We start from the raw sequence: 26,028 nt of genomic DNA on the forward strand, positions 1-26,028 counted from the left end.
CATTTTGAGGCAGTAGTAACATTCTCTAGGGTCTGGCTGTGACCAGACTTCCTGACCTCCCAGCATAAATGGACCACAACCTTCTAGGGTGTTCTGCGTTAGCATCCCTTTTAGAACCAGGATTGAAGTTAATGCAGCATGCCTGGAAGTGGTTTTGCTCAGTTGTGGGTGTCCAGCCCAGCAAAGATTTTTTGTGGATTGCTCCTGGTTTAAGCCCTTCCTGGCCTGCCATTGCATGGGGCATGGTGTACCATTTTCTGGGTGTGTTGGGTTCCCCTCAATGCTCACTTGCTTGGGAGCTGTGTTCATCAGGGGGTAAGGGGCTTCAGGTGCAGTGGACGCATCACCTAATGCCAGACAACCTTATCTGTGCCACTTACTCACTAGGGGAGGTACCAGAGTGGCAACAGAGGCTGATCTTGGTGTTCCCAGGGGTACGCACGGCCTGTTGATCACCACCATTGCCCCTCTGTGCATTGGGCAGGTTTCCCACCTAGCCCTGTGGGACTCAGTGGGTATGCACAAGTTGAGGTCCCCGATCTCTTGCTCTTCGTGTACCTTACTGACAAACAATGTCCTCGTCCTTTTGCCGGTTTACACTAATAGATGGTCTGCGCAGCATCACTACCACTGAGCAAACTCACATTGCTCGGAGAAATATCCCGTAAACTTCAGGCTAGTCCCTGCAAAGAGGGTCAGACTGGTCGAACCACCCTGGTTGGCGTCCAGATGGAGTTGGAGTGTCTCGCTGGTTGCTGCTCTGAGGAGGTAGCTCCAGGGGAGGAGCAGGCTATTGTCTGATGTTCAGCAAAAAATAAACTTAGCCCACTCCTAGGGCATGCTGCCTGATGAATGAAGAGTGTTGGCTCTGTGCCGTACATGGAACTAAGTGAGCCCGATGGTCTGTCAATATTAGCTCGGGGACAGAGATAGAAGTACCTTACATGGAGTAGAAGGAGCAACTCGACAACTGTAGGCCCTCTTTGGCCAAGCACAACCTAAACCTCACTCACCAAAGAGAGTACATTTTTCACTGACGTCCGGATTACACCCTATATCACATCCAGGGGTCATGTTTACTGGCTGTGTCATGCCCAGTGGTCCAAGGGAAATAGAAGCTCTCATTTCTTTCAGAAACTATCAGTGTTAAGAAACCAATGGCACTAAGAAACTTCCAGTAGATGAAAAAAATCCCACCTATGTCTACGTTCTGTGCCTTGCCCAGCAGTCCAAACAGCCCCTGTATCACACCCGGAGAAAAGAGTACACTCAGTGTCGTGCCCAGTGGTCTAAGCGACAAACTATTCTAACCTTTCCTGGTTTGCCATACGCCTAATGCTGGGAATAAGGATCAGATGTAGTCTCTTACCCACTGACAGCAGCTTCAAGACAGACCTCCTTCCCATAGATTCAGAAGAACTTTTAATCAATTGTGACATCTGCTCGTCAATCTTGTTCCGCAGATGTGAATCTGTAAGGGCAGAGTCCTTTTCCTTCGTCTGCAGTCGGGCTGGAAGAACCAATCTCTCCTGGCTGGCTTGCCAAAATTTTGCTCGAATATGAATTTACCTTTGAAAAAAATGAAAGACTAGAGGCGTTTGGCAAAACAGGAACAGTTGTTTAATTAACAGAGAGGCCGGGAGATCAGGCAACAGAGTCAGGGTCCAAAAACTGTCTCAGAGCACATTGGTTTCAGCCGTCATTTTATACTTTACTTGAAGTACTATAAAACATTTTATGCATACCTTGGGTAACAGAAGTTTGGGCCTAGTCACAGGGCCATAAGTTGGGGGTTGGATAAGAAGCACAGGTGGGCTTTGTTCTTGTGTGAACATACTGCAGGTCTAGAGGGTACGTGTCCAGGTGACCAGTATGAAGAGCATGTGATCACTGAGTGTAATGTACATGCTGTGCTCTGATTGGCTGTGTGTTCCTAACATAGAGTGACATTTAATTTTATGGTGTTTTTGAAAATGGGCGCCCCTCCTGTGAAACATGTTTTATTGGTTCAAGTTTCCCAAGACCATTGTGGTGTCGCTGTTTATCTATGGGATTTAACTAGTTTTTCCTGTTCGTTCGTTCTGTTTAAGGGTTATGTGTCCCCTCCCACCTGTGATCTGTCAATCAGTTGCTTCAGTCCTTGGTCCAAGGGCCTGCCCAACAACGTATTTCTGACTCGGGTTGAGGAGGAGGTCACAGTGTGTAAATTCAACAACAGAGATGCAAATTTGTTTTTATACGTACATATATCATGGTGTACATCGTATTGTCCAATATTAACAGTTTATCAATGCACAATACATAGGGATTGTTTACATTTATTTTGTAAGTGTCATTTGATTGTTCTGTGACGTTGCCTCATTTGAATAGGTAGCCTTATCTCTTGTACAATTTCCAAATACCAATAAATTTGAAATGCTTGTCTTCTTAGCATATGCCAGATCGCTCTGCACCAAGCGCACATGTTGAAGTTTACCTTTTACCAGATCCAGATGAAGTGAGCAGAAGAAAAACGAAAGCAAAAGCAAAAAACAGCAACCCAACTTACAATGAAATTGTAAGTATGCCATTGTTCTCCAGGTGTTCTTTATCCTATTTTTCCTGTCAAACTGAAAATAAACAACATACAGTGTGAAGTCGACACAAGTTGTATTTTTGAAGTAAAATAGGTAGTGAAATGTACTTTCACCATTGCTGGAAAACCACAAAAGTAGCTTTTTATTTTAGAGTGCAAGAGCTCTGAGTCTTGTTTTGCAGCGACACGTCCATAGTAATTATTTATTTTCTCCTTCACTTTCCATTCCAGAATTCTCATATATTACTGGGATCTCGTATTTCTAGGTGTCACGTTTAAAAGTATTGAAATTACAATGTAGGGTATAAACTTGTTGATGATTTTAACCCAGATTGTTTTTCACTCAAAAAAACGTCCTTGGAGACATGTTGTTTGTTCGGGTTGAAGACTACTCCAAAGGTGATTAAGAATGCTAATTTTCACGTGTGCACCAAAATGAAGTGTTGTACTTTTCAGAGTTTTTGAGATTTACTGATCGAAGAAACCATTTTATTGAAAGATGAAGGAACTGTTTGTTACTTCATGAGTCTTTATTCAAGCGACAGCTTCGGTACATTTACAGCTTCGCTGCCACCTGAGCTGTTCCAGTCAGTCAAACGTTCCACAACTGACACTCCAACTGCCAAATCGAATGTTGGTAAATACCAGGCCATAGAGGTGGGAGAGGAAATGGAGGGTGAAGAAGTGGAACACCACAAGGGCAGGAAAAGGGGATGGAAACATAACTATAACACTTCTCCCACCCATAATAATGAAACACATAATAATATAAAATAGCAAGAACATTGCATTACAGGAAACTGTCAAAAGGTAGTCAATGGGAATATTACAAGACAGACGCATACAGTAGCTAAATTAGCTTTGTATAGACATTAATTAAAAATGTAATCTTTGTGCCACATAGGAACACCACGGGCCCTTACATCCCTGGGAGTACTGTTATAATACTGTTCCTTATCAGACAAATCACATGGAGTCACTCTGTCCAATGGCGTGTAAGCTCGTGTTAATCTGTCCAGTGGAGGCTCGCACAGGTAAACGCAGTGGGGTGGTGAGGTGGGGCGGCGTGGGGGTATTGGAATTTGACATATGACATGATAGTGAGAAGTAAATATAGTGAGAAGTAAATAAATAAAACCACTTACCTTGCTCTCGCCGCATCACCGAGTCGGCGATGCGGCGAGCGCAAGGTAAGTTGTTTTATTTATTTACTTTGACTATCTCGTCATATGTCGAATTCCACTACCCCCACCTCGCCCTGCCCCACCTCACCCATCCCACTGCACTTACCTGTGCGAGCTGTGACTGAATCTGTCCATGCTCCATGTTCTACCATCTTCTAGAACCACAGCTTTTTTCTTCACTTCAACTATTTTTGTTGGTTTAGAGAACTTGGAGTCTCCCTTCTGCCGTGGCTCAGGAAGTTTTATCAAAACCACACCCCCCACCTTCCAGTTAACGTTCTTGGTACCATGTTTTAATTCATATCTTTTCCTGTACATTCTTGATGCAGCATTAAAATTTTATTAATTTCTTCTCTGTTTATCCATTTGGGTTTACCACCCCCTAACCAATTAGGAGACATTGTAGTTCCTAGAACCCTACCCTTGAGCACCAAAAAGGGTGACACATGGGTGGTAGAATTGAGTGTTGTGTGATAAGACAAGAGCATATTTTGAAGAACCTTGTCCACTGGTCGGCCTGAAACATGTGCCAATTGTAAACATTCTTTAATCATTCAATTGACACGTTCTATTAAACCATTTGCCCTTGGACAGTATAAAGCAGTTTTAAGATGTTGTTTTGACATCTTTTTTTAAAAACTCACACATTTCATCTGAAGTGAATTGTACACCATAACCTGTTATGATGCTGTTTGGCACCTCTTATGTCATGAATAGATCAGTCAGGAACTTTATCAGGGATAGAGTATTGATATTTCCCACTACCCTGGTCATATTGCAATGTGAATGGTAATCTACCAGAACCAGCATAAATTTCCCTGCCCACATGGAAACTTTCAAGGGACCAACAATGTCAAGACCAAGCTTATCCCAGGGTTTTGTCGGTACCATCACTGGTAACAATGGTGCATCTCTGGCAGATTTTGTTTTATCACTCATAGCACATATTAATCGATCCCTCACTTTTGCTTCCTCTGTCGTGTCCATCCAGGGGAACCAGTAAGGAGCCCTATCCTTAGATTTAGTGAGCACAGCACAGAAATCCTTCAGTTTATCGTCAAGGTTGCCAGGCTTGATAGGCCAAACCTCAACAATTTTTTCCGTCACTAGTTTTAAAGCTAATTCATTGTCCATATTTGCTTCCCATTCTTCTGTCGAGATACCGGGGACTTCCACTAATCCAACCAGGTTCACTACTTAATTTTCCATACCATCTTCCCCTTCACACGGTAATCTAGCTAGACAATCTGCAACTAAATTACTTTTGCCAGGCACATAGTCAATTTTGAAATTCTATCCTTCCATTTCAATAAGCCACTTAGCAATACGAGAAGGAGTATTCTCTCTCCCTTAAGTTGAAAAGATGTACATAAGGGGTTTGTGGTCAGCACAAAGTGTAAATGGTTAGCCCCATAAGAAAAATTTTAAAAGACGAATTGCATAGAAACATACCAAAGCTTAATGTTCGATAGTGGAATAGTTGCGTTCTGCATCTTTTAAGGCTCTAGAAGCAAAGGCTACAATTTTCTCTATTTTATTAGCTGGAGTGGATTAGCACCCATCACGCCACATGTAATCTAGGGCCACATGTATGACACGTTTCAGCTGTAGCAAACTAAGAATCAGGCCTTTTTCAACCACTAAAGAGTCACTTGGCATGTACTAACTCTATTTTGAGAGTCGGTGACCTGTTACCGACTCGCAAAATAGGGTTTGCGAGTTGGTATTAGAAAGGAGGTGTCTCTTCCTAATAGCAAGTCGCAGGGAGATGTATGAATGTTTTAAGACCAGAATGCGTATGCAAAACTTTCAGATTTTACTGACTTCGTGAAGAAGCAGGTAACCTAGTCACAAACAGAAAGGGTCCCACAGGGACCCCTTCACCTTTGGAAATGTGGGTGCCAACATTTTTTAAGAGATGGCAGTGGCCCAACGGACCACTTCCTACTCTTAAACAATGAAAAGGAAACTATCAATTTTTCTTTTTAAATTGCATCCTGTTTTCCTTTAAGGAAACTGGGCTGCATTTCAGAAGAAAATTGATTTATTTATAAAGCAATCAGACAAGGTGGTTTGCTCACCCAAGCAGCCCAGTATCCCTGTGATTACAGGTCATTCCCAAATAGTCGCAAATTCTGACCTGCCTCATGAATACTGATGAGCTAGGTCAATTGCAACCCCATTGGCTATCCGTAAATGTGTCTGAGACACATTGGTACATCACATTTTGTGACTTCCTAATTGCGAGTCACAAAAAGTCGCAGTTTGGAACTTGTAAAATGTTTCTGTCATATATGTGGCCAAAGTCACTATCCGGTTAGGTCCAGTCAAAGCTTTAAATAATTCAAACCTGAGCTCAACCCCTAATAGTTATGACACAGAGCAGACAAGCTAAACTTAACAAGAATGTGTATAGAATTTATTAGGCCTGGGCAGAGGTTTTAATTACACCTGGGGAGTAGGTGGAATTTTAGTGAGATTACTTGATTAATTAATTCTACCACTTTGCCAGAAGAATTAAAGTATGCAGTTGTTTCTAAAGTTTAAAAAACACTACACACTTCCTAGCACCCTTGAATACTCAGCAGTAATAACTTTTGATCACTGCATGGTATTGAAAGAGCGCTGAGTGATCTATGCAGTGATTTCTAAACTTTAAAAACCACTGCATATCCCACTTGCCAGCACCCTTCATACTCTGCAGTGCTTAAAAGGTTTAATCACTTCAGAGTATGTAAGGGCAGGGGCAGAGTGATAAGTCGTGTTTTCTAAAGTTTAGAAACCACTGCATACCACTCGGTATGTCAGGCTGTGCTGTTTTCACTGCTCAAAATGCACCCTTGCCACACAGAAGAATTCGGTGGACTCTCGCAGAAATTTGATGTAATTACGCATGATTGTGCAAAATGAATCACTGACAATTCTACTTTAAAAGTACCAAAACAGTTACAAAGTTGAACACACAATAAAAATCCTACTTCAATTTATAAAGATAGAGAACAAAATGAATGAAAGAAATACGCCAAAACAACAAAAATCCCATAAGGGGAACCAAAGATATGAATTTTTAAAGATTTAAGTGAAAGTAGCTCTAGAAGTACTAGTCAATGGTCATGGTAGACCAGGATCTAGGCGTGATTCAAGGTAAATAGAATGCAGGTTATTATCAGAAAGTAGGTGTGACCAGCTGAAGTCTGGAAGTTGGAAAGTTTGAAAATGTTTCAAAGCCAAAATCTCCTTAGATTTCAAGTGGATGGGAGTCCAACTTCCACAGGTCCTTCTCACTGGTCTTTGATACCAAGTGCAGCAGGCTTAGGTTGCATGGTATCCTTTTGCAAGTCGATTGGTGTTCTGATGTTTTACATTGAGGTGCCACATTTATGCCTGGCACTAGCTAGTGGGTGGGGATGATTACTGGACACTCCCTAAACAATTGGGTAAAAGTTCCTGGGGGCAACACTGCAAACTTTTTTAGGAGTTATTATTTTCCTTACAGCAAATTGTCCCAAAATGCTATGTCTAGGGCATTTTCAAGATGGAAAAAGTAATTGGCCATGATAAACTTGGGATCTGAGGGCTGAAGATGTTTGCGGGAGTGTCAAAGGGAAATCATCAGTTTCCTTCCACATCTAACAAAAAAATCAGATTGAAGCAGGCACTGTACCCACAACTGTCCCAGAGACATACATCTGGTAGGACAAATGCAGGTTCCGTCAGCAATTATACAGAGGATTCTCTTCCTTTCAAGTGCACCTCATGTGTTGCGTGTGGCTCAGCAGATTTGTCAAGCAGGGGTTGACAATGTGGTATCACAGGATGCCCATAGACCCCACTCAGAATGTTCTATGGAGTTCAGAGAACAAATCTCTGCCCAGTCAGACTAGCCTATTGCTTGCTCATGTCACCACTTTTTCACACTTATTCTTGGGCATGAGTATAGGTTGGCAGCTGGCATGGGCTTATGCTAATTTAGCCTTCAGTCAGCTCAGACAGGTAAAGGGTAACTTTAAAAAAGTGACTTTTCTATAATATGTATTAAAAATCTGACTTCATTATTATGGATGTTTAATAACTATTATTTGTTTTTTAGCTCCTCCCATTTTTTAGTAGCAGTATTAGCATTGTAATTTAAAATCTTTTTCTGCATAGACCTGCCACGATGAAAATAGTTTTTCAGACTCTGTCTCTATAGAGGCATAGTAACATAAAATTGCTACATGTACCACTTTTAAATACCATGCACTCTACATTGTGGCTTATAAGGCTTAAATAGCACTGAATTACTAATACTTAAAAGGTAGGTTTTTACCTATCAAAAGGGTTAGTTTAACTGGTCACACTGCTTCTTTTATATGCAGCAGTCAGGCTTCAAGTGGAGAGCACAATAAGTGCTGTAGTCCACAGATTGCATTCAGCTGTTCACACCATGGGAGTATCTCTACATCATACCTTAAGGCTCAATAGAAAGGTTAAATAAAACAATCATGAATTACCCTTACTTCCACATGTGTTTAGGATCAGAGCACATACACTGGGCACCTGACATCAGTTCCCCAATGTGCACAGTCTAAAAATCAGGAACGAAATTCAACAGGAAAAAATGTGGGTGACCATGTTGTCATAGGATGGGTCCATGTAAAACTGACATAAGCAAAACAGGTTCTGACTTCCCCTTTGTGGAGAAGTGTGTCTCAATGATTAGAGCGGCAGACCCTGATGCAGAGGTCTAGCCCGAGACCAGGGTTCAATTCCCCGCCTCGGCGGGTCTTGGGCTCAAAAATTCCACAGACCTGAAAATTCTCGCCTCGGTGCCTATTCCAATCATGGAGTCCCACTCTGGGCAATAGCTTGCTTAATCTCCACAACGGCCCCCACAATGCTAAGGATGCCTGGCCTCCACCTTGGGGGTGCCCAGGAGTGGACGCCTCACAGGGAAAGCCAGGATGGGTTCCACAGCGGTATTCGTACAAGCGCCTTGAGACTCTTGCGGGTGAGTAGTGCGCTATACAAGTATCAAATTTACAAAATTTTACATTTTTGTTGAACTGATTTCCGCAAATTTGTCACTTTGAATGGCATTCACCAGGTTGAAAAAAGCAACCTGGGAAATGCCCTTCTTGGTGAAAATTTGAAGAAACAATTTATTTTTCCCTCCTTTCCTTTTTTCACTGCCACTCCCGAACCACCTCTGTCTTTTTTTTCATATGGCATTTCCCCATATCTCCCCTCACTCAACTGCACCACCCCTATAGCCTCCCCTCTCCCTTTCCCTACCCACCATCCCAGTCTTTTCTTCATTTATTGTTATACGTTTTTACAGGGGATCCCCCATATGGTGTCGTTATTTTCCCTCATTAATTTCTTTTATGATACCTCCCTCCAGATGTCCCTTAATCTAAGTGCCATTTTGTCCCTCCTCTGTCCCTGTCTTTTTTGGTGTACCCACCAGACCCCCTACAACCATTTACCCACCTCATTATTTTTGTACTTCTAATATTTTTTCCCTTTCTCTTCTGTAGACTGTTCCATCCAGCCCTCCATGCATTCACACTTCCATTCATTCTTAAATTATTCCTTCCTTTCTTCTTTTCACTCTTTCTTCTCTTCACATATCCTTCCTTCTGCCCTTACTTTCTTCTCCCCTACAATCTTTCTAGTTTCTGTCTAACCATTGTTCTTTCTTTCCTCACGTTACTTATTATTTCTTATCTTCCTCTCTCCCTCTTGTACTATTTGCTGCTGCTACTGTCCATTTTCTTTGTTTACATCACTTCTTTATCTCTTTCACTTAACTTGACTCACTTGATGGCACTCCTCAGCCCTGCTTTGGCATCTCCTTAGATTGTTTTAATCAGCGTTTGTTTACAGACCAAAATTGCCAATATAAGCCAAGTACAACAGGCCTGGGGGTTACGGGGCAAACCCACTTTAGCTGCTAAAGTAGGAGTTAACGACTCTACTTGGCTTAAGAAAAAAAGAAAGAACAAAAGTAGAACCATACATTTTTGACATTGGAATAGGATCCTCCATCCACAGTTTTAAAAAGTAAAAGCTAAGTGCATGGCATGGTCGGTAAATGATTGCAAGGTGCAAATGAATCAGGCAGGTGCATTGCATATTAAAGGAACTCTATGCCCTCAGATTAGTGCAATGCATGCAGAAATTGGGTGCCACACCTTCACGCTTTCTCTAACTCTTACTTTCTGCTCACTTGAACATTGAGCATGCTCAAGATGCATTACATTTATGTAAAATTGTTCAATTGCTATTGGAACCAATTATTTGTTCTCTCAAGTTTACATGCGCATTAATGTCGATGGTTATATGAACAACTATTCTTTGTTTATGTAACTTAACTACCTGAATAGGAACCATTGCATTCTACTTTTAGTGCACCTGGTTCTAGGTAGTTAATGGGCTGCTCATGTTCCTTATTATTCTTCATTAAAACATAGCTTGGGGATATGTTTCTCTATTTCTTTTCTCCTTGTTGTTCAGTGTTCCTCATCAATATTCACAACTGTTCCTGTTACAGACCAGATCTTGATAACCTCAATACGGTCTCATGGGTCGTATGGGTCCATATTTTAATATTAATGACATTTCACTTTGTGTATCCTGCTGCAAGATGTGACTTGTTATGGGAGGAGATTAGAACATAAAAGGACCTTTTATTGGATAGATTCAGAAAGCAAGATCCCACTGAAAGGCTAGACTCACTGTAGGATCATGCTCTGCTGGCCTATTGATTGTTCTATCAAAGAGGTAAAGATTATACATTCTCTTTGTGCGGATTTAGCATCAGTCTTTGGAATTATTTTTTCTGGATCTTCTGCTTTGTCCTTGCAGATGTCTCAAGTTTTGACATTCTGGATGGAGGCATATGAGACCATGATTCAATGCCTTATAGTTGAACCTAGACCATGTATCACACTCCATGAAACAATAGCACGTGAACACCTGAAGATACAAAATGCCTGCAGAAAAGTGACAACTGGCAAGTAATATGGGCTTCTACTTGGTATGCTCAGATAGACACCATAGATGGTAGATATTTCAGAGGGGCAAGGATAAGAGGCATCACTAAATCTCAGAAAAAGACTAGAGAACTACAAAAAGTATATATTAAGAGATTAACGAAAGGACCCCCTCATGAACTGGATAAGGAAAATATTATCTCTTCATCTTGTTAGGAGGAATATCCATTTTCGTTCTGGTGATAAGAGATAATAATAGCATACTGATTTCTGTAATAAGTCATACTACAACTCACTGCCCCAACTAAGGTCTGTGTAATGGTAATCTCTAGATGGTAGTATTAATGAGACCTGAATCACGGAGGTGATTAAGGATCACACTTCTGAGAAAACACCTGGGAAGGATGGTTGTCTCTTATGCAACATTTGCATGCTGAAAGGACTGATATCTGCCCTCAGATTTCAAGAAGATGATGACTTCCCTCATTCATAAGTCTGTTAAGGACCCACTACGGTGCTCCAGCTAACATCCATTTACTTACTGAATTTTATGTTAAAAGTATTGCTAAGGTCCTAGTACAAAGACTGCATTGGCATACCTGATTCCATTGAGTCCTCCCAAATTGGCTTTTTACAAGACCACTACTGCAGGATCAATATTTACATGCTGTTGTAAATAAGGAATCAACATGAAAGGGAAATTGTGTTTTCTCTGTGGAGAAAGCACTTGATCGAATAGAATGGGCATGTCAGATCAAGACTGTAGAAATAGCAGGATTATTTACATACTTCATCAACAAAGACATACAATTCTATATATATATTGTAGATTGCTCTGGTGAATTTCTCAGATTTTCTATCTGATCATTTCTAGTAAACTGGGGCACACAAGAGGCCTTCCCCATCACCTTGCCTCTTACTCTGTGTAGAAAATGGGTTCCACTCATTTAATTCCCCCCCTTGATTTTTTGCTTTCTGACTACCCAGTTTTAGACTTTTACTATGAGTAAGTCTCACCAACTGACTCTCACTCACGATAAATTGTGTGGAAACGGACTGAGAATGCAAGCCGCTGGTGCCCGCCTTTTATGGCAAAACCACTGTTGCTCAGCTATTGTAGGAGGCTCTCGACTAGTTACATGTGAACATGTGTTCACACAAGTGTAGGCGTGTGTGACTACTGACTAGCTCAGCCTGGTGTCTGCACAAAGGTAGCTGATTGCAGCAGGAACCCTTCAGGGATAGGTTCTGACCTTGTGTTAGCGGTATAATGTGAGTGTGACTTCATAGTGTATGTTTGTAGTGCTTACTGTAAGGCTATATGCTCTTTGCATTATACCTTATGGTGAGATTTGTGCCACTGCACAGTTTTGCTATAGTTAGGACTAGAGATACCTGTCAGGTATGAATCTTAGGGTAAACATGCACCCCGAGTTCAGATCCACTGTACATCTTATGGCACTTTTAGAATGGCCCTACATCATTGCCTCAGACATAATCAGATTCCATGCCTTTATCCCTCCTAATGGGCCAAGATAATTACTCTGCTGGCCAGCAAGAGGATCAAAGCTTACCTACCCCCCAAGCAATAGAGCCATTCAACAGTGCTTAGCCCAGTTCCTGGGAAGGGAAGAAGTGAGACGGACATCTTCAGGTTCTAATTAACTGTTCACACTGCACCTGGACTGGGCAAGTACACACCCACAAATATAAAGGAGGAATACATAGGACAGGTTCCTCTTTGATGTTGTGGTGGGAAAGGGTCAGGCATGTGTGTTAGTTGGGGGTCCCTGAGGCTCTCATGTAAGATCTTTACATAGACCCCTTGAAGGTGCCATCTTTAAATGTCTAATAATGTTGTGCAGGAGGGTTGGGGGAGGAGAGGAGTGATGTAGCATCCCAGGATTGCGCAGAGGTGCCTAACTTTGTGAACTTTCAATCTCTACTTCCACACTGGACCTTGAGCTGCAATGCCGGAATAATGCTCAGCTGCAATGAAGAAGAGCCCTGAAAGCCTGCAAGTATGGACTTTGGCACTGTGTAACTTTAGCTGGCACCAGGGACTAGGAGCTAGCCCCCATGTATCCCTTGGGGAACATTAGAGTGAATGGACATGCTGGGGGATGTCGCTCACTCCTGTGGGATACCTGTGAACTGACCCCTGACTCCACTGACTCAAAGGTGTCCTGCAGGGAGCCAGGAGGTTCTGCTTGTTGGCTGTGGAAGGGCTGGTGAAGATGCCCCTCGAGCAAAAGAGAGCATTTGGTGTGCAGGCAAAGGAGAGATATGTTGAAGGATTCCTAAAAAATCAAGGTTCTCATCAAAAGTACAGGCCATGAGGCAGGAAGAAAATGCTCTAGGGCCTAGAGCTGGTCCCCAGGAGAAAAGGAGCACCAAAACTTTGATGATCGGTCCTATGGGACAGAAAAGCATCCTGGAAAGGTTAGTTCTACGAGTGGGGGGCGGGGGGCCGAGTGGAGAATTGGTGAAGTAGTGCTCTGCTGTCTGGGAGAAAATTCCCCCAGGGAGAACCAAACACTTGGGGATCAGCGTAACTTCCTTTATTCAATTCAATGAGGAGGGTGTGTGTGGGGTGTCCAGATTCACACTTGGACCCAGTAACCCCATCCCCCAGAGCATTGAATCCCAGGGACCGAAGACCAAGAAGGGTGCTCTCCTGCCCCTGCCTATCCATGTCTGGAAGTGGGCATGCACACCTAGGAGCCTATTGACTTCCTGCTCCTGGTAGGCTGGAAAGAAAAAACATGCTGGCACAGAGAAGGTTTGGCCAGACGGGAGCCAGCAGGGCAGTGCAGAAATGGGATACCCATGATACCCCGGATGCAGGCACATGTGAGCTGCCTCATGAAAAGGGGAGGGGCTGCCGTAATGAAAAAAGAAAAGTGAGTCCACTTTTAGAGGACAGATAACCCCATTGTTGCTTGCGCCAGAGCCACTCATATAGTATGCACAGCATCAGCCAAAGGACTGCTCTAGAATTCTCTGATGCTCTCACAACGTATGGCACCACAAGCATTCCAATAGGCACCAATGGTTTACCCAAGTGTTATGGGGGTCTGCCAGATATGTAGCAGCCCAGGATTGTCCCTTTAAATATTGCTCAAGCCTCCCAGCCTATATACATTGATACCCGGGAGACGTTGCTCTTTGTTTAAGCTTCTTGAGCCAGCACTTTTGTACATGGGCTCTGGTGTGCTGGGACTTCTATTGGCTGGTCCAAAAGCAGTACTGGCAGCAGTGTAATGGTAGAAAAAAGATAGGTTCTGAACATATCCTATTCAATATAATGTTTTATTGACAATATTGATGATTAGCAATGCAAGGTTTTAAATTGCATTGATTAGTATAGAAGGTTGGTACTATTTAAAATTAATTTCAGCCTTTATTAATGTGGTAACACTCCGACAAAGCCAGTAGACCTGCCTTATTGATAATTACATTGCCTAATGTTGTGATATTGTATCTAGATTAGGTGGAGGAATTATGATTTTGGTTTCAAGGCTTGCTGGGGTGTGAACTGTTCTGAGGGTGTCACCAAAGGTCTTTTCATCTAACTGATTCTATATATTTGACATTAGCATGGTGTATTCAGCATAGAGTGGCTAATAAAGCACTTTTATTTTTTACAAGAAATGGCAATGACTGACTGGGTAGTGATTTATTGAGAGTTGCTTTGCGTACAAGCCCAGACCACCTTCAGAGTAGGCCTTGGACTGCTCTGCTTCGTTACCCTGACAGAGTCAAGTGCTACAATAGGGTCAAACGTCATGAACAATTGAAATTCAAATGGCCCAGCACCTTCATTTTGTTAACATATAATGAACACTGTTCAAAACGATTTAGCATAATTATTCGACATAATGCACAGGCTCCATCAGACTCCACCTGAAATTAAGAACATTTTTTTTTAAATAAAAGAAGAACATGAATAAATGAATCTCTTGATGGAGCCTGTGCATTATGTCAAATAAGTATGCTAAATCGTTTGGTTTTTTACATGTGAACAAAACTATGGTGCTGGGCCATTGGAATTTGGAATTGTTCATAAATTTTGTCGTGTGAGGGAGGCGAAGGGGGCTGGTCGTCCAGGTCTGTGCACTGCTTTGATTTATTGCTTACTTTACCCCGCTAAAGTGTTAGGTGTGATGGTTTATTGCCTGAGACTCGCTGTGTAAAATTGTTTGCTACATTAGGGTAGTTAGTTCCAAGTAAAGATAAAAGTTGCAGATGTATTACTTGTGAAAGACTCACATCCTTTGCAAATAATAACCCCATTTTATACATCCAGCAACTACGGTCAGCTACTATTTGACACTCCTGTGTAGTACAAGCTTGCTGGTGAGCATAAGCTAATGCTATACACAACTGACATTTTTGCTAACCTTCTCATCCTGAGATGTCAATTCCTAGCTTGCTAGATCTGAATTTTAACTTTTCATATTTCTCAAGGTACAAAATTAACTTGAATAATATTTAAATGCTACATATGGTCATGTTCACTTCTATCACTCCGTTGAAAACACATGTTCACTACGGTCCCAAACGCCATCGGCACTCTGGGATACTGCAGAGTCAGGGAATTATATATGTGCTAATGTACGTGGCCCTGCTACTGAGTACGACTTTAAATGGCTTTAGACACTGATTCTTGTTGTGGGGAAAGGTTCAATCAGTGAGCAAGATTGTGAGCCCTAAATGTAGTTTTGTCTTTGTCATCCTGCCATTAAAGGATCAGCATTCTCTCATGTTCCCAACTATCAGCAATGTACCTATCTACTATCTTAAATGTAGATTAGAAGACAGGCCTATATGTGGCAATTAAAGACTAGAATGGTCTTCTAAATATGCTTGAGCTGCTTTAATGTCTGAATAAATGGCAATTATATTTGAGTTTTTACACAGTTCCTATGAATTTAGTAGAACTGATTATTTATAACAACAAAACTTCATAATACGGCGACTAAGTCTTCTTATATAATCAGTAAATGTAGATTATTTTGGCTAGCTCACAGTACCACATTGAAACCCCTAAACTTATAGAGCTATAACCTCGAACATGCCTCTTTGATTCCTAAGGAATACGTGGAAACTGATCTAGCTCTTTTGTTCATCACTTTTGTATGCCCAAAGTGTTCACAAAGAAAGGATACAATGATGCATTTTCAAAAGCTTATTGTAAAGCTCTAATCTTTGTAAATTTGTTAATTAAACATGAACTGCAATTATTTGGAGAGAAGAGACACATCACTGTTATAAGTATTATTAGAGTGTTGAAAAACACAAACAATTCAACCATGTTAATTGTTAATACTATCTGAAAGATACTATTAGTTATAGATTCCTTACCGTAGAATTAGCCCCAGTCGTCAGACTGGATCTGGATAATTTTTTCTCAGCTTTACCCCTTGTGCGTTGGTAGGTGGCATCGGTCAACTCCGCATTTGTGGTCAGGGTCATGATTGCCGGGATGACATTGCGTTATCTACTTAGACGGCGCCCCTGCATGCTGACATCAGTTCTTTCTTTTTCTGCACCAGCCAGCGCAGATCCAAAGAGAGCGGTACACTTAGTCATTTTTTGAATAAACTTCTTCGACTCTGTCATCCTTTTGAGGTCTTACGACCCGGTGCACGAGGGATGTCAAGTCGTCGACCCGGTTTCAAGCCTTGTGACTCCTGTCACAAGCTGATGTCAGTCACCAATCCGCACCTTGTGTGCCTTTGGTGCCTGGACCGCGACCACGACCTGAAACTCAAGTCTTTGTGGGAGCGGTCCCGAAAGCTTTTGGAGGTCCGGCTGTCAGCTCTGTGCCGTTTGAGGTCCCGGCCGAGGGTAAGGTCGCGGGACCGGTCGCGGAGCCACCACCACCACCATTCGTAATTGAAGTCTTCATCATCGGGTAAGTCGAAACACAAGAAAAAGGCGAAGAAGCATTGTCGCTCTTCGCCTTCATTGCGTCCATCGACTGACACGGGACACGGAGGGTTGTCGTTCTCCGGCTCCGCTCTCAGGGCCTGCTGGGACGGCTCCGCGCTACCGTCCCTTCCCAGGAGCCTGAGCGTCCCCTGCCCATCTTCGTGCATTTTACGAAGCCCTCCACTCCATCTTTTGGCAGCCCGACTCCGCCGGCGTGCCTTTGGGCCCCGTGGACTTGGTTGGGGGTTCTAGGGCTTAGATGCCGGTGGCTCTGGCTTCGGCATCGCTGGGCCCCCAAGGATCCAAGCCTAGACCCGGATCTCTGCGGGTCGACCTTATGATACCTTCCCCGGTGCCAATTTCACTGACGCGGCCTCCCATGCCAGTTGCACTCCCAGCCGGCACGGACCCCAGCCTCCCTCTCGACTTGGACACAGAGCCAGACCGGCTTTGACCAATGCTGGTACCAGCGCCGGAGGGTACTTTTGTACCGCTGTCCTTCCCTGACATTCCCTATCACCCTGATCGGCAGCCAGAGGAGGGTGAGGAGGACTGGGAGGGTTCTGTTAACCCTCTAGCAGACCAGCTTGAAAAGCCGGACTGGAGAGAGGGGTGATGCCAGTCGTCAGGATACCTCCTGAGACCTTGGTATGCTTTCTCCCCCTACCGTGGCTATGGAGGAGGGAACCTCCTATGCCGTGGTGTTGCGTAGGGCGGCTGCTGCCTTGGGCCCTGTGCTTCCTATGGTGGCAGTCAGGTGCTTCAGCCAGCAGCAGCCTCTTCAGAGCCCTTGTTGCCTTTCAATGAGGCCCTCACTGACGTCCATGAGGGCTCCTGGTCCAAGTCCTGTGGATAGGATGATTGCCTGATGCCCCCGCCCTGCACTTTTCCTCTCCCAACACCCTACCCTGAGAGCTTGGTGGTCCAAGCCTCATCTTTGAAAGGAAGTGCTTTCCCTACAGCTCCTCAAGATAGGGAATCCAAGAAGCTGGAGCATCTTGGGAAGATGTTTTCTTCTGCCAGCTTAGGACTGCAGTCGATGAACACCGCATGTCGCTTGGGCCTTTACACACATTCTGTGTGGGACACGGTTGCACAAGTGCTGCCACAGTGCCCGGAGGAGGCCCGGGCTGTGCTCGTTCCGCTGTTGCTGAGGGTCGAGACCCAGCAAAGTTCACCATCCAGTGTGGGCTAGATAACGTTGACTCGCTGGGTAAGATGATTTCCATGTCGGTAGCCCTGAGGCGCTACGCTTAGCTGAGAACCTCTGGCTTCTCTGGGAATGTCCAATCTACCCCTGCAACTGCCTCCAAACCTCCCTAGTCTGACTTTTCTGGGCCACCAGTTGCTAGTCGGCGGCAGAATCCACCATCACCTCCCCCATTGGCATAACATAATGTCAGACAGGTGGGTTTTGCAGACAGTCTGAAGGGGCTACTTCCTCCCCTTTGAGACTACCCCTCCCTCCATGCCACCAACTCTCTATCACATGTTGGAGGATCACTTGGCCCTTCTCCATCAGAAAGTTACGGCTCTCTTGGGCAAGTGTGCTATCGAGCAAGTCCATGTGCCGGAAGTAGGTTGTGGTTGTTATTCTCACTACTTCCTGGTACCCAAGAAGGACAAAAGCCTGCGTCCTATCTTGGATCTCAGGGCGTCAACCACTTCCTCCGGAAGGAGAAGTTTAAGATGTTAACCTTGGCTCAGGTCTTGTTTGCCCTCGATGCTGGAGACTGGATGGTATCGTTGGACTTGCAGGATGCTTACTTTCACATCCCCATCTTGCCTGCCCACCGCCATTACCTATGGTAGGCCACAAGCATTTTCAGTTTCCTGTGCTCCCCTTTGGTCTTACCAGCACCCCTCCGGTGTTAACAAAAGTGATGGCGGTGGTAGCAGCTCATCTGCACAGATCAGCGGTTCCAGTCTTCCCCTATCTCGACGACTGGCTGTTGAGGGTGAGCTCGCCCCAGGCTGTCGTCTCCCACCTCCCGACTACGGCGGACCTCCTGCACTCGCTGGGGAGTTTCAACGTGCCAAAGTCACACATGATTTCCTCTCAGAAGCTCCTTTTCATCGGAGCAGTTCTGGATATTGCGCAGTTTCGGGCTTATCCTCCCGAGCAGTGAGTCCGGGATATTCGGGCTATGATACTGATGTTTCAGCCTCTATCCCGGTTTTTTGTGAGAGTGACCCTGAGGCTGCTGGGACTCATGGCCTCCTGCATCCTGCTGGTGAATCGTGCTAGGGGGCATATGCAGGCTCTGCACTAGAACCTGAAGTTCCAGTGGGGGCAGCATCAGGGGAATCTTTCGGATTGCATCCAGATCCCGGAGAGCTCTGCACACCAATTGCAGTGGAGGCTAACGGACCAGGATTGGGTCAATGGCAGATTCCTCTCCCTTCTCCAACCAGAGTTCACAGTGGTGACAGATGCATCACTCCTGGGATGGGGCAGCCACATGGGAGAGGCGGACATCAGAGGCCTCTCGTCTCTGGCGGAGTCCGGGCTCCACTTCAACCTTCTGGAGCTCCAGGCGATTTGTGTTTCACTGAAGGCATTTCTTCGTTCTGTCAGAGGAAGGTTAGTGCAGGTGTTCACAGACGACATCACCGCCATGTGCTACTGCAACAAACAGGGCGGGTGGGGTCGTGGAACCTATGTCAACAGGCTCTTTGCCTTTGGGCGTGGCTGGAACATCAGGGCAAGTCCCTGGTGGTTCAACACTTGGCAGGTTCCTTGAACGACCGGGCGGACAAACTCAGCAACTGGTGCATGATGGATCACAAATGGCGTCTTCACTCGGAGGTGGTGCAAGGTCTCTTTCAGCAGTGAGGAGAGCCATGGTTAGATCTGTTTGCCACCGAAGAGAACGCACAATGTCAGAAGTTCTGCTAGTTGGAATTTGCAAGGCGGCACTCGCTCTGCAACGCTTTTCGTCGCGAGTGGAATTGCAGGTTTCTATACGCCTTTCTGCCTATACCACTTCTGCCCAGAGTGCTGAAGAAGATCAAGCACGACTGGGGCCAAGCCATTCTTGTGGCTCCGGACTGGGCATGAAGAGTCTGGTACCCCGAGATCTTGAGCATGGCCATCGATCCTCCTAATTGATTGCCTCTTCTGGAGGATCTTCTGTCGCAGCAGCAGGGGGCGGTCCTCGACCCAAACCTGTTCAGCCTCCACATCCTTGCATGGAGATTGAGCGGCAACAGTTGACAGCTTTCAACCTCCCTCCCAAAGTTTGTAATGTCATCTTGGCAGCCAGGCATCCCTCTACTAAAACATATTATGCCTGTAGATGGAACAAATTAGTGGCATGGTGCGCAGCAAAGGCTGTGGATCCCCTTTCTGCCCCTCTTTCTGTGGTTCTCCTCTTCATCTTTTCTTTGGCCCAGCAAGGCTCCACGCTAGGCACCCTTAAAGGCTATATTTAGGCCATTTTGGCCTTTCTTCGCCTTCCTGATCAGCCTTCTCTTTTCAAGTCCCCTATTGTTAACAGGTTTCTTGAGGGCATTACTCACCTCTTTCCTCCTATTCCTTTCGTAATGCCCCAGAGGGACTTAAATCTGGTCTTAACTTACCTTATGTGTGCTCCATTCCAGCCACTACATAATTGTCCTCTCAGACTCTTGACTTTAAAAACTGATTTTCTGGTTGCCATCCTCTCTGCTCGCAGGGTGAGTGAGCTTCAGGTCCTATCTTCAAAACTTCCTTTCTTTGCTGTCCATCCGTACAAGGTTGTCTTTCAAACTAGGCCTTCTTTTCTACGCAAGTTGGTTACTTCTTTCCACATAGGATAGACCATCACTTTGCCCACCTTCTTCCCACCCCTGCATCCTTCCAAGGAGAAGGAAAGACTCCACTGTCTGGATCCATTACATGCATTATCATTTTATCTGGATCGCACAAAACAATTCCGGGTGGACGATCAACTCTTTGTTGGCTATGTGAGCGCCATGAAAGGTCGGGCCGTGCAAAAACGGACCATCTCTTGATGGGCCATTCTGTGCGTTAAGATCTGTTATTCCTTGGCGAAAAAGGAGCCTCTGGTACGACTGTATGCCCATTCCACCAGGGCGACTGCAGCCACTACTGCTTTGGGACATGGAGTCCCCCTCAGTGGAATCTAGGTAGTCAAGTCCGGAGAGATGGCTTCTTTGGCCGTTCAGTTTTCCAGGATTTGCTGTTCTGAACTTAGTTCACAGATCCACCTCCGGGGTTGGTATTGCTGGGGTATCTATTCTAAGGTAGGGAATCTATAACTAATAGTCTCTTTCAGATGAACAAGTTACTTACCTTTGGTAACGATATATCTGTAAGAGACATATATTAGTTATAGATTCCTTACCGACCCTCCCATCCGCCCCGTTGTACCAACTGACTTCTAGAGTAAGGGAGTCCCTTTCAGGGCCCCAGTTTTGTGCAGCAGGGGTCAGTGTCTTGCATGGCTCTGCACTTCTGGCTTGAAATGTTGTGTAAAAGGGGCGGCATCTAAGTTAGATACCGCAACGTCATCCCGGTGATCACGACGCCGACGGCGAATGCAAAGTCGACTGACGCCACCTACCGACGTGCAGGGGTACTGCTGAGAAAAAATCCTCCATCTCCAGTCTGACTCCTGGGGGTAATTCTAAGGTAAGGAATCTATAATATATGTCTCTTACAGATATTTCATTACCGAAGTTAAGTCTCTCGTTCGCTACTAATCCTATCTATTACTAATTTCTCTATATTAAAGAGAGGATGTCAGAGTACCTATCTGCCAGACCTATTGAAATGACCTAACCACATACCTTGGTACTGTATGTAAGGAAGCCGGTCTCAGTGCATTCACAAATGCACCCCTGTCAGAGTGTGTAGGCTACACACTTCTCATAAGGCTATCTTCCTCCTCAGCATAAAGGTCAGGGACATGAGAACTGCATTTCAGTCACAGTGCTCAGCAGGTTTCCATGATGACACCGGCGGTAAGTGAACCTCTCACCGACTTCAGCATGGACGCTGTTTTAATAACTAAATGGCAGCTTCTCACACTGTGCCAGAAGTGCAGAACAGCATCTTTAATTAGTCTAGAAAGAATTAGTTGTCTTCTACAAGCAAAATGTAAACAATGCATTGTGCTTTCATGTTGTGTCCCTAAATTGGTTGCCATGTTATGCGGTGCCTACAAATTTGGTAGGATTGTGTATTTAGAAAAACATAGCTTCATAATAGAGAGGATGAGTTTTCTTATATAATCAGTTAATGATGTTTTGTTAGGCTAACTCACAGTACCACATCTAAACTCCTAACCTTACAGAATTATAGATGTTGTCTATAATCTCAAACATGACTCTTTTATTCTCAAAGAATATCTGGAAACACATCTATCCCTTTTGTCACTTTTGCATGCCCAAAGTGTTCACAGAGAAAAGATACGATAATGCATTTTCAAATGTTTATTGAAAAGCTCTAAACTTTGAAAATAAAAGATGAACTGTGATTATCCAAAAGATGAGACATCATTGTATTAAGCATTATTAAAATGGTGAAAAACACAAACAATTCAACCATGTTAATTGTTTACAATGGTGCTAAGGTTACTACTATCTATTACTAATTTCTCTCTGCTAAATCGAGCGAGTTGGGAGTACCCATCTACCAGGCCTATTCGAATGACCCAACCCCATACCTTGGTATGGTATATGAAAAACCAGTACTCACCTGAGTGTGTAGGCTAAACACTTCTCTTGCACAGCTAACTTCCTCCTAAGGTCAGGAATAGCAGAACTGCTTCTCAGTCACAACTCTCAGCAGCCTTCCATGATGACAGGAAGTGAACCTCTCACAGACTTCAGCATGGTCACTGTTTACATAGTAATATGGCAAGCTTATCACACTGTGCCAGAGGTGCAGTACAGCATTTTTAGTTCGTCTAGGGGGAATTAGTCGTCTACTGTGAGCAAAACCATAACAATACATTGTGTTCTAAGCTGGTCGACCCTGAAACTAAAAGTGAAGATTACAGGGCGACAGTGACTATTAAAAATAAATGCATGCATGCCACATTCCTGCATTGAGGAAAACATAAGTAAACCCATCAACAGAAAATTATGCAGAGTTAAAACGAAAAGCAAGAATGGAGACTAAATGTAAGCTACGCAACAGAGTGAAAAGGTTTGATTGTTTATCACAGATGTCCTGGTAATGAAAAGAAGAGGGTGAAATACCTTGAGAATGGATAATTTCACACATGGGACACTGTTCATAAGCAGGTGAAGATCTGCAAAGCTTTACCCTTGAAGTTCTCTATGGTTAGGCACCATTCCACTGGCTACATTGGTGACCCTTAAGCATTACCTCTCTACCAGACCTCTTGTCAATATGAACCCGGTCTGAGATCTGCAGGAAGATTTTTATCTAGATCTCCATTAAATTCTTGGAAGTACTTTTAGTTTACTCACGTTTAAGAAAAAGGCTGGGCTCCCTCCTTTGCCTGGGTACCAGCCACCCTGGGTCAGTGCAAATGTACTGTCTCATGCCTGTATGCTAATCTGACCCACCACTGAACTCATGAAAAGACTCCACACGATCCAGAATGCAGCTGTCAGACTGATCCGCAACCTGCCCAAGAGAGCCCTCATCACCCAGCACCTGAAAGACCTTCACTGACTTCTGGTCCAGAAGAGATGCCGTTTTAAGGTTCCTGATTCACATGTACAAAACCCTCCATGACCAAGGACCCACTTACTTGAACCATCCTCCCAGGACCATCCGCTCAACACACCTCGCCCTCACGCAGATCCCTCGTATATGCTACTGCAGTGCCGGAGGACGCTCCTCCTTTCTCGTTGCTAAAGCCTGGAACACCCACCCCTTCCACCTCCGCACCTCACCCTGGCTGACTAAATCAGAAATGGGCTCAAGACCTGGCTCTTCAATGAGACCTGCAGCAAGCGCATGGATACCATCTCAGGTGACAAGCCGTGATTTACAAATAATGATAGATTGATTTCAGAAAATTAATCCAAATCCATAATTAATTTCTGTGGGCAAGAACAAGTCTCTAAATCAAGAACTCATTGGGATTAGTCTGTACTACATTTCTCCCATGATAGATATCTATAAGAATCATTTCTTATATTTAGGTTCTTCAGAATACTTCACAACTACTGATCACCTTCATGCATTTACTCAGCTGGACTTTGTGCCAACAGTTTGAATGGGGTATATCCTACATGTTCTATACCTGTATATACAATGTAGATACTTGAAGTCAGCTATTGCCCACAGGAAGAAGATTTAGCGACCATGTCAATTTCACGTGTTATTCTGGTGGATATTCCTGCATGACGTATTACTGAAGGTGGTTGTTCACCACTGCATCCACAGAAGATGGAAGCCAACTGCTCTGCCCATACATGCTGACTGACTAATGAAACTAATGATTCTGGACCCCCTCATAAAAGACTGATTTATGAGCAAAATGTCCTATCTTTGATCATTATCGTCTAGGTAGACTAATGTAGAGAGGCACATTGCCCCTTAAAAATGTAAGGTTGCATCGACGTCACTTGCATTTGGTTATTCTTGCAAATTATTATAGTGGTGTTTGTGGCAAATGTATTTTATTTTACAGAGATTACTAAGCAACCACTTACGAACATGATGCCTTCTGGTCTGATTGTTTATTCCTTCCTGCATCACCCTCCTATTGACTCGCCCTCTATCTTTCTCCACATTTCTATAACTCTCTTACCAAACCACTCCCTAAACATTTCCCTTGGCTTGTTATTGCTTTAATTGTTGCATGGCCTTCTCCCATACAGTCAGTGCTTTAGTGAGTACTCCTCTTCTTGTTCAAACTAGATATCAGTAAGTGAGCAGTGTCTGTACAATTTGGAGGCTGGCCACATTTGCCTAAAGATCCAGAGACAGTTACATTCAAAATGTTTTTTGTAGGCCTGATTAATTTTAATACCAATAATTCACTCTCTAGTCATTTGGTCCCTTAGTTACAAACAATTGTTTTTCTTTTAATTGCACTTATTCAGAATGTGAAGATATACTATTTTATATTGTTGGAATATCTGCACCTTTTTTATTTACTTAACTGCTAATAACAAGCATTGTTATGTTATGTTATGTTATATGAGCTTCTATAGCGCACAGCTGCCCCAGCAAAGGGGCGTCCCGGCGCTCTGACTGGCAGAAGAAATATACATAAAACAGAGAAAAAAACCCAGAAGGAAAGCAACGGGACAGGGAAAGGAGGTCCTGTGCAGTATATTAAGATCCAGGGGGGAAAAGATAGGTTTTAATCACCCTCCTGAACATAAGCAAATCATCCAGAGCGCGGATGTGAGCTGGTAATGAATTCCAAAGCCTAGCCGCCAGATAGCGGAAGGACCGCCCTCCCGCTCTACAGCGCTTGAACCGAGGGACTGCTGCCAGATTTTGGCCCAATGATCTCAGAGAGCGAGAGGGGACATAGGGGGTAAGAAGATGCTCTAAGATCGGAGGGGAGGACAGCTTAAGAATCTTGAAGGAAAGACATAGAGTCTTAAACTCAATCCTTTGAGCCATGGGCAGCCAATGGAGTTTCCGGATAGTTTCCTTCGCAGAGCAAAACCTGGGAAGACCCACCAGGGCTCTGGCCGCCGCATTCTGTACGTGCTGCATCCGGATAACTTCCGCCTGATTGGCCCCCAATAGGAGTGAGCTCGCATAGTCAAGCCGTGAAAGAATGGTGGCCTGAATTATCAGCTGTCCAGTGGGGGCGTCAAAAAATTTCAGGGTTGACCTGAGCCCCCGCAAGACACCAAAGCAAGAAGCAGCCACTTTTTTAGTGTGTCCGCAGAAACTCAGGGCGGGATCTAACCAGACACCCAAGTTTTTAACCTCGGGGACCGGGATGGGGGCTGTGCCCAACTCTGGGGGCCACCACTGAGCACCCCAGAGGTAGCTCTGTTTCCCAACAATAAGAACCTCCGTTTTCTTGGCGTTAAGCTGTAAGCATTTAGCAGTCATCCAGCCAGCCACTGCTGTCAAACCCTCCCTGAACCTAGGGGCCTCAGAGTCGGAATCCCCATTAAGTGCAACCGCCAGCTGCGTGTCGTCAGCATAGGAGACCATAGTCAGGCCCCACTGCTTGGCGACCGCAGACAGCGGCTGCACATACAGATTGAATAACATGGGGCTGAGTGCCGACCCCTGAGGCACTCCCTGCTCGATGAAATAGGGTTTAGACTCAAATGGAGATGTAGCAACCCGAAATGAGCGACCCGCTAAAAATGACCGAAACCATTCAAGTGCCAAGCCAGAAACACCTGCTTCACCCAAACGCTGCAATAATATCACGTGTGATACCGTGTC

General features: G+C 44.4%; 1 protein-coding gene across 11 annotated transcripts in view; it reads left to right on the top strand.

The window, feature by feature from the left end:
- Positions 1-26,028, top strand: part of PIK3C2G (phosphatidylinositol-4-phosphate 3-kinase catalytic subunit type 2 gamma) — a 2,048,585-nt gene that overhangs the window by 2,015,367 nt on the left and 7,190 nt on the right. For all 11 annotated transcript variants that reach the window (XM_085652678.1, XM_085652687.1, XM_085652677.1 and 8 more), the window contains one exon: positions 2,432-2,557. In XM_085652678.1, the coding sequence (XP_085508804.1) occupies positions 2,432-2,557 (126 nt within the window). The remainder of the gene's footprint in view (positions 1-2,431; positions 2,558-26,028) is intronic.

This window comes from Triturus cristatus, chromosome 4_1, assembly GCF_964204655.1.
Source record: "Triturus cristatus chromosome 4_1, aTriCri1.1, whole genome shotgun sequence".
Lineage (NCBI taxonomy): Eukaryota > Metazoa > Chordata > Amphibia > Caudata > Salamandridae > Triturus > Triturus cristatus.